Here is a 21,026-nt window from a genome sequence, read left to right on the forward strand (position 1 = left end):
GAGAGATGGTAGATTTGGGGATGGTGGGGTCCATCGCTGCAGGGATGAAGATGAAAAAAAGGAAAGATGCCAGACCTCTGGGGGAGAGAAGGGAAACGGAAGGGGAGGACAGAGATGGATGGTTAGCACAGAGAAGAAAACAACAAATGGGTAGGAGATCCTGGCAAGCGAGTTAACAGAAGATGTTTGTCCCAGAGCCTGGGACCAACATGATTTGAATAATTACCAGACATCAAAAAGTAGAAAAATAATTTTATTTTCTGTTTTGTGATTATTGATTATGACAGAACAACATATCACCAGTAATTGGAAAAATTACAATAGACTTAACTATACCTTCTGGTGGAATTCATTGTACCACATTTACAAAATGGAAAGAACAATTGCCATACAAAAAGGGAATTATAATAATTTTAAAAAAATTTTGGGGCCAAAATATTGCAATGACACCATTTTCCACTGAAAGTACATTTATACATAGGGGGAGGGGGATTGGTATTAAGTTTTATTAAAGGTTTAATCAATAGATAAGAATATAATTATACGATATTTTTGACTAAAATATGTGTGGGAAGGGTGGGTGGGGAGGGTATAATTTTATGTATTTAAGATGATATTAGAAAGAAATTCAAGTGATGTATACAAGTTTTAACTGATGTAATATTGTATACTTGATGTACGATGAAAAAATGAATAAAGAATTTGAAAAAAAAAGAAATGTGTATCCTGCCCGAGCTGGTGTTAGACCATGAACATGAACTAGGATTTAACAGAGAGGAAAAGTCTTTTTTGTTTGTTTTGTTTACACCACTGCGCCAGTGTGGGTGGGATGGGTGAAGAGGCTATAAAATTAACCAACCAGGATGTTTGAAAAAAAACACCCATTTGGGCAGGAAAATCGAATTGAAAAATTGATTCAATAGGATGAATCAGATCACATTTTTTTTCCTGAATCAGACAGCACTAATTTGCATACATACTTTACCAGTTCTAAAACCAAAATGTGGACTACATGAAGTCAAAAACCTGTCTTCAGCCTTAATTTTTGTATAGTAAATCTTAGTTTGTTTTTCTAATATCTTTTCCAATTTTATTTTCTAAGGCTCCAAGAGGATCTATTCTTTATTGCCTAGGTAAAGTTCTAAATCTGTTTGAGGTAAGCAAACCATCTCAAAAGACATATTTTGAAACATTCTTGTTATATAGTAATGTTTAGGGCTCTTAGATATAATGTAAAAATTTAATTGTCATATTTTGCTTGCTTAGTTTTTAAAAAATATATGTTCTTGTATTTGAAACAAATAGTTTCATTTTAACAACTCAACACAAAACCTCTCAATGTGAAGATAGCTTCAAGCAAACAAAATCATTTGAAAAGGAAATACAGTACTAGAGTTTTCAACTTGAGATTAAATCTGTAATTATAAACGGCTATGGAATACAAATTGGTAAAAATGGACTCTAGTTTCAAAAAAAGTATTGTACAGTTATTTTATATCTAGGTTTAAATAATTTTTATTGATGCAAACAGTGTTGGACAGGTAATATATCACAAAATAATATCTTATGGTTTATTATAATTTAATATACCGTCTTTCCTGAACAATAGACAATAAATCTAAATCTGAGAGAAGTGTGGCAATTTCAAAGGAAAGAAATTTGAAGGAAAGTTATAGTGCCAGTATTACTGACAAAATATCACTGGTAATATATTAGTTTTTTTAAGTAATGAGTAACCAGTGTTGGGTGAGTTACTTTCCAAAAGTAATGTAAAAATCACTAGTTTCATTAGGTAACAGGTATACATTAGTTACTAGTCTAGATAGGTTACTATGAAAAATGTATAACTTGTAAAAGTAATATATTACACCCAACTCTGCTTACGTACATATCTTTGTCCTGGATCTAAAGCTATATTTACCAGTACTTTATATGCAGAATAAAAAAAATTAAAGCCTAATATCAGTTGGAGTTGGACAGTAGAAAAATAGGAGATAGTTGACAGTTTAGTGTACTGACTGTACAGCCCTAATAAAACCCATTATATCATGGTACCAAGTCTTGTAGCAAAAAGTATAAATTTTAGAACAAAAAGTGATATCATGAGTGATATCTGAAATGTTAGTGGCCAGGAACCAGAGTTGATCTATACAGGATTCAGGTCACTAACCTTCTAATTGTTATCCATGCAAGATAAATGGGCTGTGTCCCCCTGCCAGCAGATGGAACTTGGGAGGCAAAGCTCAGGGCTGACTGCACTCTACTTATAGGGGGCTGATGCTACTTCAGCTCCTCTGTATTTCTCTTCCTGCAGATGGTGCTGAAATGGCTTCACAATTCATTTAATGGTTATTTTTTACATGTTTGTAGGTGCCCAGTTCCTTTTGAATTTTAGAAAGGTTTTTGATCTGTTGTGTCCTAATAAGGCACAGTGGTCTTTAAAGCATTAATTTCAGGAGGAGTGAGGAAGATGACTTAGACTACATCTGCCAGAGTTGTAGCCTGGAACAAGCCAGTATTCTCTACTTCCAAACAGATGTTGCAGATTGTCCTGCTATAGCTGTTTTTGTTTTGTAGGCCTGACTCAACCCAAGTCAATATCAGGGCCTTGCTTGTCAATTGTTTGGTCAGGTAGTCTCCCTGAGGTTGGTCTATGTGTCAGTCCTACTAAGGAACAGAGCTGGGTACCTGGACAGATATAGCAGAGCTCAGCTCAGTGTTTTCTATCTCCACCTGCTGGTTGTTGGACACAACTATCCCACAAGTTATGTAATAGTGTGAAGCACTAATGGAAAGAAAATTATCAGGCAAGAACTAATTTTTCCACATAGTTCAGCCAGCCTTTAAAATATTGTGGACTAAGCTGAAATTACTCCTCTCTTTGTATCTACTTTAAAGATACTTCCTGTGCAAACAGCATATGATTCCTTATGGATGGGTAAAGCACCTCAATTTGCAAGTTGCTTGCAGAAGACATAATCATTTTCTTCATTCTGCACTCTTGTCCCTCTGAGCAGTGCCCCATGTCCTCAGTTTTAACATTTGTAAACAAGTTGAGAAGATGTCTTCATTTGTGCTGCACTAGATTTTATGTTCTGGGTTTAATCTGATATTTCTTTGAAGCTTCCCTGTGCTGAGAGTTTCCCAGTAGTCCTGGAATATCTCTGCCTGGGAGAAGGGTCAGATGTTGAAGTCTGAATCCAGGAGAAGCCACACTTTTTTAAAAAAAGACCACCTGCTTGGCTGGCCTACTCTGTTTATTACTTAGATCTCAGGAATAGGTTCCTTGGGAGCATTGCTTACCCCTGTGGAGTCAGACATTGAGCGCAGGCTGATTAGATCCTACGACTGGGCAGGAAACTTGGCAGAGGTCGACTGCATGCCCCTCTCCACCCCCACTGAAGAATTGTGTGGGTTTGTGAGGGGTCGAGAGTTTCAGGTTTTGGAACCTGAAAAAAAGGCAGCCCAAAAAGAGATGCTGGTGGAGCTACCCTTGCTTATCTGAGGCAGAAATCCCTTATCCATTTCCAGCTGCAGTGAGGAACCATACTCACAGATCTGCCATATGTTGTACCTGTATCAGCTTATTCCTGTCTATGGGAAAATCGAGGTGGGTCTGAATTCAGCAAAACTAAGGATTTCTGAGGGTGTCCAAAGGGTCCCCCAACCTCTAAAACCATAATTTCAGTCATTTTGAACTTCAGGTTTTTCTCCCATGGGCTGTTTTTTTGTGTTTTTTTTAAAATTATTTATTCATTTTACATCTTACAAGTGTATCATAAAATATCATTTAAATTTATACAATATGGGCTGTTTTTTTGATGCTAAAATGCCATCTTGGATTTTCCAGTTTTATTTCAAAAGCCTCTTTCTAAGTGCCTCGATTTTGGTAAAAATCGATTATAGATGGTCAAATGAGGAACATCCTTGTGCTACAAGAAGCACAAGCGGGAGGGAGGGGGGGAGAAGAGCCATAGACTTAGCTCCCTTTAGTCACTTCTCGGGTCACTAGGTGCAGAAAGCTCAAGATCTGGGCCTAAAGCCTTGTTAGAGCCTCTTATGTGTTCCTGAAGTATTTAGGTAATTGACCTAGACAGTCTTACTCCATAATAACTGATCTCTTGAGCTGTTAATCACTAGCTTTTAACTTTGTTAATTCTCAATTTGTAGCATATTTTAATCTTTGTAAACCGCCTAGAACTTAACGGTCCTGTGGTATATAAACTGTTATTATTATTATTAAATGCGACTCAACATTGCCAGCAAAGCATTTTTGCACAGATGTCCCTAACCATGAGAGGAGACTTGGTAGACTGTAGAGGTCTATGGTGGTCCCAAGTCAGGTCTTTGACCCTGATTTTGTGACTTTGATGTATACAGCTTACCAGAAGCATAAAGGACTGGACAACTTGACCAATGTGATGGAGCATTGTTTTAAGTCCTTGCTGAATAGTAAGCCATGAGGTACCAGGAGTTCCAGTTGCGAGTCCTTTCCTTGCTTCAAAAAAACACGTTATGGGTCTCTGGGTTCCTCGTCCCAAAGGTCCTTCTTCCAAGATTCTAGACAGAGATTTGGGGACTCTAGAAGAGCCCCCACATCCAGGTCGAACTCCAAGATCCCCCACATAGGAGAGAGACTCTCTGAGTTCTGGGAGACTTGAGAGCGCAGATTTCATCAGACCTTTGGGTACTGGATCTCATTCAAGAGGGTTGAAAACTCGAATTCTGTCATCCCCTCCAGAACATTTTTTTCTGGACTTGCCAGCAGGAAGACCAGAGAAAGCAGCCAAGGGCAGAATGACTGTACAAAGGCTGTTAAAAATTGGAGTCATAGAGCCAGTGCCAGACACAGACTCTGGCTCAGGCAGATACTTTATTGTGCTCAAGAGAGACTCAGAAGATGGAGACCAATCCTGGTCAGTCAATGCAGCATTAAAAGTTCCCAGGTTCTGGAATGGAACAGATTAGTAATCACCTTGGTAGTTCTGGGCAAATTTTTGGCCTCGTTGGATTTGACAGAGGCTTACCTGCATATACACACTTTCCCAGATCACAGGAGGTTTCTCAGTTACCACGTGCTAGAGAGCCATTTGCAGTTCTTGGCACTGCCCTTCAGCTTGGCAACGGTGCCTCGCATCTTTACCAAAGTAATGGTAGTGGCAGCAGTACATCTGTGCAAATCAGGCATCCAAGTTCATCCATTCTTGGACGATTGGCTGATCATAGCACCGTCTGAGATGAAATGTCACTGGGCAGTTCAGCTCCTGCAGGATCTGGGATGTTTTATAAATTTCAGAAAGAGACTTCTGGAACCCCGCTCAGTGTCTGGAAAATTTGTGGGTTCTGTTCAGCATGGAAGAGAGCTAAGTTTTTCTTCCAGAACCACGCAAATTGAAGCTCGGATGCCAGATTCTGGAAATTTTGGAGCCACCGATGTCTACAACTTGACATTACCTACAGGTGCTAAGCTGCATGGTAGCAACCATATAGGTAAATCCGGGGGCAAGAGCCCATCTGCGTCCCCTACAGCTGCTAGCATATTGGTCACTCGCTAGTCACTGGTAGGCTGAACAGTGAGCGCACACCAGTCTTCGGTGGTGGCTCTGGCTGGAGTAGTTATCCAGAGGCCTCCCTCTTCGCATTGAGTCTTGGGTGATCCTGACAACAGTGCCAGTCTAGGGGGGTGGGGATTCAGGATCATTGCAAGGGTCATCCAGTACAAGGGAAGTTGTTTGCCCTCACCAGAGGGCATAGTCTATCAACAGATTAGAGTTGAGAGCCATTTTGGATCTACAGTTTTTCCAGGCATGGCTGCAAGTCAAAGTAGTCTGAGTCTTCTCCAATGATGTCACAGTTGTGGCGTACATCAGCAGATAAGGAGGAACCAAGATTGCCCAGCTGCTGTTTCACTAGGTGGAGGCCATCACACTGGGTGCAGGCCATCACAGCAGCTGAAGTAAAAGGAGTGGACACTGTCCAGGCAGATTATCTCAGCTATCCGGGAGAATTGTCCTTGTCCCAGAGGGCATTCAACTGCATTGTGACATGCTGGGGGCGGCCAACATTCATTCTCTTAGCTTAAGCAGACAAGAAAGCTCCTTATTTCTTCCATTGAAGATCGGAGCTGGGTAGCTCTAGTACATCCTTTACTAGTAAAAGGGCTCCTGTATGTGTCCCGTCCCCCCATGGCGGCTGATAGGCCGGGTCCTTCTTAGGATAGCGATGTATCATGGATTGGTAAACTTGGTGGCCTCGGATTGGCCACATCATCTTTGATACACTGATCTAGAACAGTTGCAGCGGGACAACTGTCTCAGATTACTGCTGCAACATGGTCTTCTTCCCAGAGATCCATATCCCTAGAGAATCTGAAACACTTTGGGCTTACAGCATAGCTGTTAAGCACATAGCCTTAGCACGAATAGAATTTTTGGATATGGTTATCACAATGCTTCTACAGTCGAAGAAGCCAGCAGCTGTAGTGGTCTATGAGAAGGTATAGAAACTTTTTTTTTTAAAGCTCTAAGGAGAAGAAGTTAGACCCCCCTTATGGGACTCATTTCTGAAGTTCTGTCCTTTCTATGGGAAGGTCTAGAGAAGACCCTGGCAGTAAGATCTCTCAAAGTTTGAATAGCCAGTATTTCATGTTACAGAGCTTGAGTGGACAAAAGGTTTTTGGCCTTTCATCCAGACGTGTCCAGTGCAGCAGGTAGTCCCTAGGGGAATCTTAACATTGTTAAGGGCCCTTGCTAATGTTCTTTATGAGCCTCTGTCAAAGGAGTCTATCATGGATCTTAGTTGCAATCACTTCAACGAGGAGGGTGTCAGAACTGCAAGCGTTATCTTCCAGAGAGCCTTTCCTCAGATTCAAAGCAGCAGGGATGTCATTAGGCATTGTGCCTTCCTTTCTACTGAAGGTAGTTTCAGAATTTCATGTCAACCAGGAAGTATGGCTTCCCACTTTCAGTCCACGGGTGAGAAGAAACAGAACAAAGTATAGAAGCTGCTGGAAGTCGGGAGCGTTATTCGTTATTTTGAAGTGAATGAGGTTTTTGCCTGTCAGATCATCTATATTTGTCTTTACCAGTGCTACCTGTTGGTGCAGACCAGCCTCTAAAGCTTCTGTTTCCCGATGGATCCACATGGCTAGTTCCTCGGCGTACATTGGCAGTAGAAAACAACTGCCATTTGCCAAGAAAGCTCACTGTTACCAGAAGTGTGGCATCTTCATGGGCATAGTACAGGGCAGTGCCGCCCAGTGAAATTTGTAGGACAGCTATATGGTCTACCCTCCATACCTCTACAAAATCTTATAGACTGGACATGGAGGCACAAACAGATGGGACCTTCAGGTCCTATGTGCTTGTTGCAGGCTCATCTGTCCCGCCCTATACTCAAGGGACTGCTCTGGTACATTCATCCGTAAGGAATCATATTCTGTTTGCATTGGAAGGAAAGATTAGGTTCTTACCTTGTTAATCTTCTTTCCTGTAGAACAGCATAAGATCCCTTATGTCCTTCCCTGTCAGATGTCTTTTACTTGCAGAGGCTTGTAGTCTTGGAAGGGTATCCAGCGGCTTGGCTTGTGGCATCCAGTAGCCCACGCACAGATTGGCATTCGTCATCACATAGGCTATAGCATGTTTGCGGTTTCATTTGATCCCTTTCTCAACCTGGGACCCCTGATAAAGGCGTGTTTACCGAAACATGGACTGTGTTGGGTCCCCTGGTTTGTTTTGTTTTTAAGGTGATGTTTTTAACCGCATTAAAATTATTGATATAATAAACTCTGCTTGCATCATTGTACCGTGTGTCTGCAGTTTTCCTTGTTTTGTTTTAGGCAAGGAAGAGAAGCACAACCTCTGAAGAGACAATATATTAATATTAAAATCGATATCAGCACATTTTGCCTTGCTAAGAGCTATACAAATGTTAGTGTTGGTTGCACACAGGTGGATTTTTTGGTTTCGCTACCATTCTTTGTTTCCCTGTTGGATGGTTGGTTGTTAACTCTTACAGTATTTGCCATTGCAGAGCATTGCACTTATCTAATTCGGGATGTTAGAGTCCACCCCCCCCCTTGTTTTCATTTCCTCTCCTAGAGGCATGAACTGAGGAGAGGGGACGCTGGCCAGAGAGCCAAAAAGGATGAAGAGAAGAAAATGATCATCTTCTACAAAGAACTCACAAGTTGAGGTGCTTTATCCATCCTTAAGGAATCATATTCTGTTCTACAAATGAGAGGATTATTGAAGTAAGAACCTAATCCCTCCTAATTTTAATGTCAAAGGACTGTATACCAGTAAATTACACAATTTGTCCAAAATAACATTTTGAACTTTTTCCAGGAAGAAGAGAAAAAAATGGAATCCCTTCAATTGTTTGAAGAATCATCAAGACAGGGTTGTTTAACCAGCTCCTACCTTCTCTGGGAAAGGAACCAAAAAGCAGCTGTGCGTAAATATATTTTACTGAACTGCTTTAGCTGGTGAGAGGATCTGAACATGTGCTCCAAAAATATATGCTATTGGCGTTGTGTAAAGCTAACTAGGATTACTAGGGAGGGCAGCAATTTGGTGCAAATAAATGTGAATTAATGGGGGGGGGGGAAATGCACATACAGGTCTGGATAACTTATTCAAGCACAAGTAGATAACACAGCCCTGATGCACATAGATAATGAGATCCAACAGAGCCTTGGATGAAAATACTTGAGATAACCAGCCCTCAGAGCTTATTACTTTTATCAATATAACCTTTTTAACTTTTTTGATTTTTTAATTTAAGTATGTACTTATCTTTTTAAATAGTACAGCGGTAGGACCCTGTACTATTTAAAAAGATAAGTACATACTTAAGTTAAAAAATCAAAAAAGTTAAAAAGGTTATATTGATAAAAGTAATAAGGACCAGTGAGGAGAAATACACCTGTGAAGCTCCCCGTTTCAAAAAAAATGTATAAGCAACGGTTGGAGGAGGGTGTTTCTGAGGTCCGTGAAAAATCAGTATGAATATATGAATGTCTGAAGTGAAATAGGAGTAATTGAGAAAACAGAGAGAGTTATATTCTTGGAAATGGTATAGAAGACATGTGATAAACTTGCAAGCACTAGCTCCACTGTATGCAAATCTGCCAGTGTTTTTTTCCTAAGCCTCGTTCTCATGCGGGAGAAACCACTGTACATACTTTGGACTGTACACTGGCTTTGGCCTACTGCATTGACTGGACAAAGCCACATCGAACATCTCCCCAACTGTTCATTTCTTTTGATCCAAACCAAATTGAGGCATCCTGTTTCCAAGAGAACGATTTCAAACTGGCTGGCTGCCTGCATTTCATTCTGTTATGTTCAGACTGGACTGGCACTGGAGAGTCATGTCATAGCCTACAAAATTCAAGCTATGGCAGCTTCTGTAGCTTTCCTCGGATTATTCCCATTGAGAAAATCTGTAAAGCTGCCACCTGGTCCTCAGTTCATAGTTCATACCTTCACTTCTCACTACTGTCTGGAGTCATTCTCCAGGTTGGATGGGCACTTCGGCCAATCTGAATTTTGAAAAAATTATTTTCCTAAAGGCCAACACTCCCACCATTCCATTTCTGTTAGCTTGGAGGTCACTCATACATGAGAATATGCTGCCTGCTTGTCCTGGGATAAAGAACAGTTACTTACCTTAACAGGTGTTATCCAGGGACAGAAGGCAAATATTCTCACAGCTCATCCACCTCCCCGAGTTGGCTTCTTAGCAGGCTTATCTTAACTAAGGGGCGCGTGCCCTACATCGAGCAGGAAGGCACTTGCGCATGCGCAGTTCGGGCTATCGCGAACTTTCTAAAGTCTTAGTGGCGATGCATTTTTAAAGTTGTCCATACCGGGGCTCCGTTGGTACTGTTACCTATCAGTGAGACTATCTGCCTGCTGTCCCTGAATAACACCTGTTATGGTAAGTAACTGTGCTTTCCAGAACATTGTTGGTGTACAATTTTATTCTTCAAATCTCAGTCTTGTGCAATGGCTTGACACGCATGTGTTTTGGCCTCTACAGCCTGCCTCAGGATCCTATAATATACATGAACGTACAAAATAAAACATAGATTTTATCAGTAAATATGTTGCCATGTTTTTATATGTACTTTTTTTTATATGTGCGTTTATATATTTATATACCGTATTTTTCACTCCATAACATGAAGCAAAGATCCAAATTTTGTTACACCCGCTGCTACATATTTTAACCCCCACCACCACTGCCGCATATTTTTTAACCACCACCAACGCATCTTTTAAACCTGCCCACCCGCAGCTGACATACCTGGTGTTTCAGCATATTTCCTGGCTAGCGGCGCACAGGCCAGAAGCACAGAGATCAGGAGTAAGCTCTCTGCGCTCCCGCCTGTGCCCGCACCGATCTCCAAATGGCTGCAGTCAGCTCTCGCGGGACTCGCGAGGTACAAGGGGTATGGGGCCTGTCTGCCTGCCTGTCACTAGGCCTGCCCACCATGTGCCCTGTCCCAGCCTACCACTAGACTACCAGAGGGGGGACGGTACAGAGCCTGGCATGGAGGGGGGATGGTACAGAGCCTAGGAGGGAGACTTTGGTTCAGAATGTGTTTTTTCTTGTGTTCCTCCTCTAAATCTAGGGTGCATCTTTTGGTCAAGTGCATTTTATGGAGCAAAAAATACAGTATTTTTAAATTTTGTATGTTCATTTATATTATAGGCTCCTGGGGCAGGCCGTAGAAGCTGAAACACGTGCGTGTTGAGCCATCGCATAAGACTTTGAGATTTGAGGAATAAAATTTCACACCAACAATTTTCTGGACCTCCTCTGTTTGTTGGTTCTTGATTTGTTTGTGGAGGTTTCTCTCCTGGTTTTTCTCTGTTTTATTAAAAATATAATGTGATTTGCCACACTTTTAATAGGATCAGAAATTTGTTACTAGAAATAGAACCTGATAGGTAATTGTGAGTCTATAAAAACAGTAATAGGTCAGTCACCTTTACGGAGCTGAAAAATCTCATTTTACCAAATGTTTTCTGTGGAAGGGCCAGTTAAAAAAGCTTCATATAGCAGTTAAACATTTGTGGTGATTACATAACATAGATGTTTGTTTAATGATGAACTGACCAACTTATGTTCTCATTTTGACTATTACCATATACTGTATACTCGAATATAAGATGATCCAAATATAAGTCGAGGTACCCTTCCCCCCCCCCCAAAAAGGAAGAAAAAAGGTTGACTTGAATATAAGCTGGGGAAGAGATTAATAATCACCTGTCAAGATCTGCATCCAGCCCTCCTCACTCCCTGCCAAGCTCTGCACCCAACCCCCTCAATCCCTGCCCTGCCAGGCTCTCCACCCTGTCCCACCCCCCGTCTTGTATCCTGTTCCCCCCTTTCTCCCGATGTCCTGCAGGCCTTCATCGAGCCTGCTGTATTACCTGGTGGTCCAGTGGTAGGAAGGGACAGGAGGGATGTCTCTTGTCCCTGCCGACTCTGACAATTTTTTAAAATCTCCCTCCCGCCCCCCTGTACATTTCTGAATCCCTTGTGGTCCAGCGATGTACTGGGCAGGAGTGAGCCAGGAATTCAAAATGGTATGCGGGAGAGAGGTAAAAAAAATTGTCAGTCGGCCGGGATATGAGACGGGAGAGATCCCTCCTGTCTTGGCCCACCAGGTCATACGGCAGGCTGGCGGAGGCCTGCAAAAGGACTGGGAGGGGGGAGAGTGGGTGTTGACCTGAATATAAGACAAAATTCCCCCCCCCCCCCCCAAGTTTTATTAAAATTTTCTATCTCGCACCCAGGGTCATAGCCTTCTGGGCAGCTTAGTCTAAAAATCAAATGAGTAATTTATGTAGTCAAAAAAAAAAAATCTCGCCTTATATTTTAGTATATACGGTATACTTTGTTTCTATCCAAATGTGCTTTAATTCCTTGCATAGCTTTCTGATCTCTGCTCTTTGTTTCTTACTTACAGATGACTGATCCTGGCAGATATCTTCAGAGCCTCAGGGAACTTCGTGATTATGCAGCAAAAGGCTGCTGGGAAGCACAGGTCAGACATTTAATACCTGTGTTCTTAGGGCTGGCTCAAGGAACTGTGGCACCCTGAGCTTGTATTTGTATCTCCACCCTCACAATTGGTCTCTCTACTACCCCCCTTCCACCTCAAGTTTCACACTCCTGCTGTAGTAGGTGAGACAGTGACTCAGGGAACTGATAAAGGGTGCCAAAATCCCAGTCCGGCATCTTACCCTCTAGAAGTTTGAAGGTAACATAGACTGGGATTGTGGCACCCTTAATTATCCCAGGACAAGCAGGCAGCATATTCTCACATGTGGGTGACGTCATCTACGGAGCCCTCGCGCGGACAGCTTTTCAAGCAAACTTGATTGAAGTTTCAAGTTTGCTACACTGCACCACGCATGTGCATGCCTTCTCGCCCACTAGAGGGCGCATCCCACCTCGTGGTCCTCAGTTCAGTTTTTTCCGCGGAGCCAGAAGCCCTGTGGAAATTGAGCTCTGTGAATTTTGCCTTCTGTCGCCGCGTCCGGTTGTTTTTTCGTCGGTCGCTGTGATTTATTTTGTCTTTTCTTTCTTTCTTGATTGTTTTTCAAAAAAAAAAATAAATAAAATCTAACGAAACCCGAGTTTTTTCCTTCAGTCGGCTCCGGGGGCTCCCGTGAGCCGCGGCCGCGGCAGGCCTTGCTTCCGGCCGGTTCGGGTTTCATGTCCCGTCCTGTGATGGGTTTCAAAAAGTGCACCCGGTGTGAGCGGTTACTTTCTATTACAGACCCACACCGGTGGTGCTTGCTCTGCTTGGGGCCCGAGCATCCGACTGATTCTTGTGATCGGTGCTCCACCTTTCAGGCCAGAGCGCTCCGCCGACGCCGTGCCAGGATGGCGGATCTTTTCTCGGTCGACTCCGCGCTGGGGAAGGCCTCGACGTCGGCCTCGGCCCCGGCCTCGACATCGGCCTCGGTTCCCTCGGCCTCGCCTCGACCTTCGCCTTCTTCGAAGCCTACACCCTCGCTTAAGCCTGCCTCGGGTAAGTCCTCTCTTCCTTCCTCGACTCCAGGGTTGACTAAGAAGCCATCCTCGGGCTCCTCGACAGCGGGTGGGTCGTCCTCGGCCCCGCCAAAGACTACGGCCACTAATGCCCTGAGGGAATACTCGAGACCGAGGTCGCCCTCCAGGGAGCATCCCCCGGCCTCGGACCTACCGACCATGGTAGGGATCCCGGCGTTCCAGGATCTGTTACGAGCCCTGATTGCCTCGGAGCTCTCCGGGACCCTCGAGCAATTGCAGCAAGCCGCGACCTCGGCTGCTCCGACCTCGATGGCTCCGCCCTCGGCGGCCTCGGCCTCGACTCCCTCGGGCACTGGGGCGGCACCGGCCTCGACCCCGACCTTGCCCTCGACTTCGACCTCGGGGGCCCCGCCTGAGCGAAGCGTACGGCCCCGTGACAAGGTGTGCAGGGTGCGTCGGATTTCCTCCTCCTCTTCCTCGAGGTCCTCCCGGGGCTCTTCACCCTCGGGCAGGCCTCGGGCGAGGCGCCGTCCGAGGAAGCCCAAGCGGTCGCGAGGTTCTCCTCGGCGCCGTACTCGCTCTTCGCCTCTCGGGGGTGAGGCCTTAAGGGTCTCGGAGCTTCGTCTCGACAACCCGGAGTTGCTTCGTTCTCCCGTCCGAGGGGGTTCTCGTGACTCCTCGCCGAGGAGGAGGGGGTGTGCCTCGGTCCCTCGGACTCCTGGGACTTCTCCCAGAGGGTCTTCGAGATGCGGACGGTCCCTGACCCCCTCGAGGCCGTTGGATAGGGCCTCTTGGGGCTCGGGGTCCGGTAGGGAGCCGCACTACTCCCATGAGGCTTCCCCCTTCTGTTCGGCGGAGAGGTTGAGAACCCCCTCGCCACCCGCCAGACCGTCCTCCTTCACCAGTTTTGTTCAGGACATGGCACGTGCTTTGGGTCTGGACCTCATGGCGGGATCCCAATACACTAAGGAGTTCCTCGAGGAGCAGGACCTCCCCGCTCCCCCGAGGGAAACACCGAGGCTTCCTTTGAATAGGGTCCTTCTTCAGACCTTCCTTAAAAATCTGACTTCACCTCTTACAGTCACAGCAGTGCCGTCCAAGATGGAGAACAAGTATAGAACAATCCCACCTAAGGGGTTCGATAAGGCCCAACTATCTCACCAATCCTTGCTGGTCGAGTCGGCCCTGAAGAAAACACAACCCTCCAGGGTTTCTGCGGCGGTTCCGCCCGGTAGGGAGGGTCGGACCCTCGACAAATTTGGTCGTCGCCTCTATGCGAATTCCCTCATGGCAACCAGGGTTCTTAACTATGCCTTTACGTTCTCATCATATTTAAGGGGCATGGTGAAGGACCTCCCTCAGTACAGGGAGGACCTGCTGGTCTCCCGTAGGGATGGGTTTGACAAGTTCATGTCCAACCTTTCTCAATTGCGCCTGTACCTTTTCCATGCGGTGTACGACGCATTTGAACTTGTCTCGAGGGTGTCGGCCTTTGCGGTAGCGATGCGCCGGCTGGCGTGGCTGCGCACCCTCGACATGGACCCTAACCTGCAGGAGCGTCTGGCGGATCTCCCTTGCGTGGGGTCCGAACTTTTCGATGAATCCCTAGAGGCGGCGACCAAGCGGTTGTCTGAGCAGGAACGCTCTTTGGCCTCCTTGGTCCGACCGAAACCTCGGGCCACGCCGCAAAAACCTTTCCGGCCACCCCCGAGGCGTTACCCTCAAAAGACGCCGCCTGCCTTTTCTAGGCCTCCACCTCGTCAGGGGAGGGGCGGACAATCTAAGCCTCAGGCGCAGAGTGCGTCCAAGCCTGTGCCGTCCTTTTGACAGTCTGTGCGGATGGGGCGGGTTCCCCTCTGCGTTCATGCCGGAACACCTACCCATAGGGGGTCGACTCCGGGCCTTTTATGTGGCTTGGACCGAGATAACATCCGACGCCTGGGTGCTCCGGACCGTCTCCGAGGGCTACTCTCTCAACTTCTGCGCTATGCCACCGGAACAGCCACCCGGGGCTCGCCCATACGATCGGGCCCAGCTCCCCGTCCTCCTGGAGGAGGCCAGGGCCTTGTTGAGGCTTTGGGCGGTGGAACCTGTACCCCTCGACCAGCAGGGGCGGGGGTTTTACTCCCGTTACTTTTTGGTCCCAAAAAAGACCGGGGACTTGCGCCCCATTCTAGACCTCAGGAAGCTCAACAAGTTCCTGGTCCGGGAGAAGTTCCGGATGTTGTCCCTTCCGGTTTTGTATCCTCTCTTGGAGGAAGGGGACTGGATGTGCTCCCTGGACCTGAAGGAAGAGTATACCCATGTTCTTTAGCACTCTCCAGACCAGTAGAGGTTAATCTTTACGAATGGGTATATATCCAATCATGACCAGCAGGTGGAGACTGAAAACAAAACTTTGGGACAGTATATACTATCCTCCCTTCTCTATTTCCCTCAGTCTTCTTTCAGTCTCCAGCAGGGAAGGGGATCGGGCTACGTTAGCTTCGCCAGTCGTTGATGCGGTGGTCTCGGCAATTTCCAAGCGGCATACCGTGCCTGTTGAGGGCGGTTCTGCCTTGCGGGACTCCGAGGAGCGCAAGTTGGAGAACATCCTTAAGCAAAATTTTCAGGTCTCTGCCTTTGGGGTCCAGGCGGCTATTTGTGGGGGACTGGTCGCTCGCGCCGTGTTTCGGTGGGCGGAGCGTGTCTTGGATCGGGAGTCTGATGACTGGTCTCTGGTGGATCAGGAGGTAGCGAAGATTGAGATGGCTGCCTCATTCCTCTCTGATGCTCTATATGACTTGGTGCGGATCTCGGCTAAGTCTATGGCTTCTGGCGTGGCCGCAAGGCGTGTTTTGTGGCTGCGCGCTTGGGCGACGGATGCTGCGTCCAAAGCTAAGCTTACTAAATTTCCCTTTCGGGGGTCGTTTTTATTTGGGGAGGAATTGGATAAGTTGATTCAGACTGTCGGACTCGAAAGTGCCCCGTCTGCCGGAGGACTGTGCCCGCCCTGCATCTAGGGGTGGTGCGGGCCGGGGGCGTTTGCGGGAATTTCACAAGTATCGCCCTGGGCGTGGGGCTGCTTCTTTCCAGTCTCCGGGGTTTTCCCGGGGTCGGTTCTTCCAGCGCATGCAGCCCTTTCGGGGGGCCCGTTGGGGGGCAGGGAATCCCTCCGCCGGTTCCCCCGCTTCCCGTCCTGCACAATGACGCCTTGCCGGCGCCCCCTTTGGTTCCGGTGGGGGCCCGGCTGCGCGATTTTTCCCCCAAATGGGCCGAGATCACGTCCGATCAGTGGGTCCTGGAGGTGGTGCGGGACGGTTATGCCCTGGAGTTCGCCCGCTCTCTGCCGGACTTTTTCCTCGCTTCTCCATGTCAGACTCCTGGGAAGATGCAGGCTTTTCGCCAGACCCTTCAGCGCTTGCTAGATCTCAGGGCAGTTGTTCCAGTGCCCCCTCCGGAGTGGGGCACGGACAGATACTCCATTTACTTTGTGGTGCCCTAGAAGGAGGGGACCTTTCGGCCCATCCTCGATTTGAAAGGGGTCAACAGGGCTCTCAAGATTCCCTCTTTCCGTATGGAAACTCTGCGGTCGGTCATTCTGGCGGTTCAGCCGGGGGAGTTTCTCACTTCTCTCGATCTGACGGAGGCCTACTTGCATGTTCCCATTCGGGCCTCTCATCAGCGTTTCCTGCGCTTTGCGATCTTGGGTCGGCACTATCAGTTCTGTGCGCTTCCCTTTGGGCTGGCCACGGCTCCCCGGACGTTCACCAAGGTGATGGTGGTCGTCGCGGCAGCCTTGCGGTCGGAGGGCATCCTGGTACACCCCTACCTGGACGACTGGTTAATTCGGGCAAAGTCGTTGCAGGAAAGCTCCCGGGTTACGGCTCGGGTGGTGGAGTTTCTCCGGTCGCTGGGCTGGGTGGTCAACCTTTCCAAGAGCCGGTTGGTGCCGGCTCAGCGTCTGGAGTACCTTGGGGTTCTGTTCGACACCTCCTTGGGGAAGGTCTTCCTCCCAGAGGCCCGGGTGAGCAAATTGCAATCTCAGATTCACCTACTTTTGGCATCCTGGTGTCCTCGGGCGCGAGATTTCCTCCAGGTCTTGGGGTCGATGGCGGCGTCCCTGGACGTGGTGAGGTGGGCGCGGGCCCACATGCGTCCTCTCCAGTGTGCTCTGCTCTGGAGGTGGTCTCCCCAGAGGCACGGGATGGATGTTCCGGTTCCCCTGCGAGGTTTGGCGCGCTGCAGTCTGCATTGGTGGCTCCAGACCCCTCACCTTGTTCAGGGGGTGGGTCTGGATCTTCCGCAGTGGACGGTGCTCCTTACTGATGCCAGTCTCCTGGGTTGGGGGGCTCAGTGTTTGGGTCACTCAGCTCAGGGTACCTGGTCCGCGGAGGAGGCCTCCTGGTCGATCAACGTGTTGGAGACCAGAGCGGTCCGGCTGGCGCTGTTGGCTTTCCACTCCCTTTTGTTGGGCAAGTCGATCAGAGTCCTGTCGGACAATGCCACGGCGGTGGCTTATGTCAATCGTCAGGGGGGCACCAAGAGCACTCAGGTGGCGCAGGAGGCGGCTCGGCTCATGGTTTGGGCAGAGTCACATCTTCTGGACCTCTCGGCCTCTCACATTGCCGGGGTAGAAAATATTCAGGCGGACTTCCTCAGTCGTCACTTCTTGGATCCAGGAGAGTGGTGTCTCGGCGCCGTGGCGTTTCAGTTGATAGTGCAGGCTTGGGGGCAGCCCCTGATGGATCTGATGGCCACAAGTGGCAACGCCAAAGTGCCCCGCTTCTTCAGTCGTCGCAGGGACGGTCTGGCCGAGGGTCTGGATGCTCTGATCCAACCGTGGCCAACGGAGGGGCTGTTGTATGTGTTCCCTCCTTGGCCATTAGTGGGCAGAGTACTGCTTCGCATTGTTCGCCATCCGGGGCTGGTGGTTTTGGTGGCTCCGGATTGGCCTCGTCGTCCGTGGTATGCGGATCTGGTGAGGCATCTGGTGGCGGATCCTCTTCCTCTGCCTCTCGTGGGCGATCTTCTGACGCAGGGTCCCATTCCCATGTTCGACCCGTCTCCCTTTTGTCTTACGGCTTGGCTCTTGAAAGGGGCCGCCTGAGTAAGAAGGGATATTCAGATAAGGTGATCTTTACACTTTTGGGGTCCCGGAGGCTTTCTACCTCTCGGGCTTATGTGCGGGTTTGGCGTCTTTTTGAGGAATGGTGCCGGGCACGGGGAGTGGTCTCTTTTCGCGCTTCCCTGCCTAACATTCTAGAGTTCTTGCAGGCTGGCCTGGATAGAGGCCTGGCTTGGTCTTCTCTCCGGGTTCAACTGACGGCCCTGTCGGCTTTTCGGGGGCTGGTGACAGGTCACCGTTTGTCGGCCATTCCTGATGTGATTCGCTTTCTTCGGGCGGCCAAGTTGCTCAGGCCTCCCATACGGCCCTCGATTCCCTCTTGGGATCTCAATCTGGTTCTCTCGGTTTTGGTGCGCCCGCCTTTCGAGCCGTTGGATGGCTGTTCTTTGAAGGACCTTACGCTGAAGTCGGTCTTTTTGGTGGCCATTACTTCCGCTAGGCGGGTTTCTGAGCTACAGGCTTTCTCTTGTAGGGCTCCCTTCTTGGAATTTTCGAGCGAGCGGGTTGTTTTGCGGCCTGTTCCTTCTTTTCTGCCGAAAGTAGTTTCTCCTTTTCATGTCAATCAATCGGTGGTCCTCCCGGTCTTGGGTAGTCGGGAGGGCTCTTCTGAGCAACGGCAGCTGCGCAAGTTGGATGTCGGTCGGGTCCTTCACGCTTATGTGCAGCGGACCCGGGACTTTCGGAGCTCCGATCATCTCTTTGTCCTTCTGGCGGGTCCTCGTCGGGGGGCTGGCGCTTCTAAGGCTACTATTGCGCGCTGGATCAAGGAGACGATTGCTTCCGCTTATCTTCTGAGTCAGAAGCCGGTTCCGGAGTTTCTCAAGGCTCATTCCACTCGGGGTCAGGCGGCTTCTTGGGCTGAGTCGTCACTCGTGCCTCCGGTGGATATTTGTAAGGCTGCGGTTTGGTCCTCCTTGCATTCATTTGTTAGACATTATCGGATAGATGTTCAGGTGCGTCGGGACGCGGTGTTCGGTGAGCGTATTCTGGTATCGGCCCTTCGGGGGTCCCGCCCGTGAGAGGGACTGCTTTGGTACGTCCCATTCGTAAAGATTAACCTCTACTGGTCTGGAGAGTGCTAAAGAAGGAGAAATTAGGTTCTTACCTGCTAATTTACTTTCTTTTAGCTTCTCCAGACCAGTAGAGGTACCCACCCTGTCTGTTGTTGTTGTTGTTGGGGCTGTTTCGCGAGCAGTTTTTTGTTTTTTGCTGCGGGTTCTAGTATTTTTCTAGGGCCGGGGAGAATTAAAGAACAGCAGCTGTGGCTCGGCTGGTTTAGCTGGCGAGCTGTGGGGACATTTTCCTTCGGGTATTTCTCCTCTGCATTTTCCAACAGCATTTGTGTATGTTATTTGTTACTCCTGTTCGGAGTATTGTTTTCTTTCTGTTTTCCAGTTCTTGGTTCTGCTTGGCTATTCGGCAGACTGAGGGAAATAGAGAAGGGAGGATAGTATATACTGTCCCAAAGTTTTGTTTTCAGTCTCCACCTGCTGGTCATGATTGGATATATACCCATTCGTAAAGATTAACCTCTACTGGTCTGGAGAAGCTAAAAGAAAGTAAATTAGCAGGTAAGAACCTAATTTCTCCTTCCGGTGCATCCCTCCTTCCGCAAATTCTTACGGTTCCAGGTGAGCGAGCTACACCTACAGTACCGGGTCCTCCCCTTCGGCCTGGCTTCGTCCCCTCGAGTCTTCACGAAGTGTATGGTGGTGGTCGCTGCAGCCCTGAGGTCTCGGGGGCTTCAGGTCTTCCCATACCTGGACGATTGGCTGATCAAAGCCCCAACCAGGGAGGGGGTTATCTCAGCGACCCGACAGTCTATCATCTTCCTTCAGCGACTGGGGTTCGAAGTAAATTTTCCCAAGTTACAGTTGTGCCCGGCCCAGTCACTTCAGTTCATAGGCGCAGTGCTGGACACTGTTCGCCTCCATTCATTCCTCCCTCCTCCTCGTTTGGAGGCTTTGGTACGGTTGGCCCGTCTGATCCTTCCTTTACCTGTGGTGTCGGCTCAGCGCATGATGATGCTTCTGGGCCACATGGCGTCTACAGTCCACGTCACTCCATTCGCCAGACTGCACCTGAGAATTCCTCAGTGGACTCTGGCCTCTCAGTGGCGCCAGGAGTGCGATCCTGTCTCTCGTCGCATAACAGTGACTCCTTCTTTGAGACGTTCGCTCCGTTGGTGGACCGACTCTTCGAATCTTTCCGGAGGTTTTCTCTTTCTCGTCCCTCCTCATCGCAAAGTTCTGACCACGGACTCCTCCGAGTACGCGTGGGGGGCCCACCTGGACGGTCTGCGGACCCAGGGACTGTGGTCGGCGGAGGATCGCCGCTGTCACATCAATGTGTTGGAGCTTCGTGCCATTTTTCTGGCAGCTCGAGCGTTCTGCCACCTACTCCGAGATCAGGTAGTCCTGGTGCGAACGGACAACCAGGTGGCCATGTATTATGTGAACAAGCAAGGTGGGACGGGCTCTTGGTCCCTCTGCCAGGAAGCTCTGCGACTTTGGGAATGGGCGATCTCCCAGAACATCTTCCTGCAGGCTGTCTATATCCAGGGAGAACAAAACTGCTTGGCAGACAAACTCAGTCGACTTCTCCAGCCGCACGAGTGGTCTCTCAACTCCAGAGTCCTGCGCGAGGTCTTCCATCGCTGGGGGACTCCACAGGTGGATCTGTTTGCCTCTCCGGACACTCGCAAACTACCCCTTTATTGTTCTCGGATGTATTCCCCGGACCGTCTAGAAGCGGACACCTTTCTTCTCGACTGGGGAGGGAGGTTCCTTTATGCGTTTCCTCCGTTTCCCCTGATCTTGAGAACGTTGGTTCGCCTCAAATCATCCAGAGCCACTATGATTCTCATTGCGCCTCGGTGGCC

The 21,026-nt window shown here is 48.3% G+C and overlaps 1 protein-coding gene across 3 annotated transcripts in view; it reads left to right on the forward strand.

The window, feature by feature from the left end:
• The window catches only part of CCNF (cyclin F), a 218,704-nt gene that overhangs the window by 69,147 nt on the left and 128,531 nt on the right, over nt 1–21,026 (forward strand). For all 3 annotated transcript variants that reach the window (XM_033914689.1, XM_033914691.1, XM_033914692.1), the window contains exons 6-8: nt 1,103–1,156; nt 8,349–8,453; nt 11,987–12,064. In XM_033914689.1, the coding sequence (XP_033770580.1) occupies nt 1,103–1,156; nt 8,349–8,453; nt 11,987–12,064 (237 nt within the window). The remainder of the gene's footprint in view (nt 1–1,102; nt 1,157–8,348; nt 8,454–11,986; nt 12,065–21,026) is intronic.

The sequence above is a fragment of the Geotrypetes seraphini genome, chromosome 11, assembly GCF_902459505.1.
Source record: "Geotrypetes seraphini chromosome 11, aGeoSer1.1, whole genome shotgun sequence".
NCBI classification, from domain to species: domain Eukaryota; kingdom Metazoa; phylum Chordata; class Amphibia; order Gymnophiona; family Dermophiidae; genus Geotrypetes; species Geotrypetes seraphini.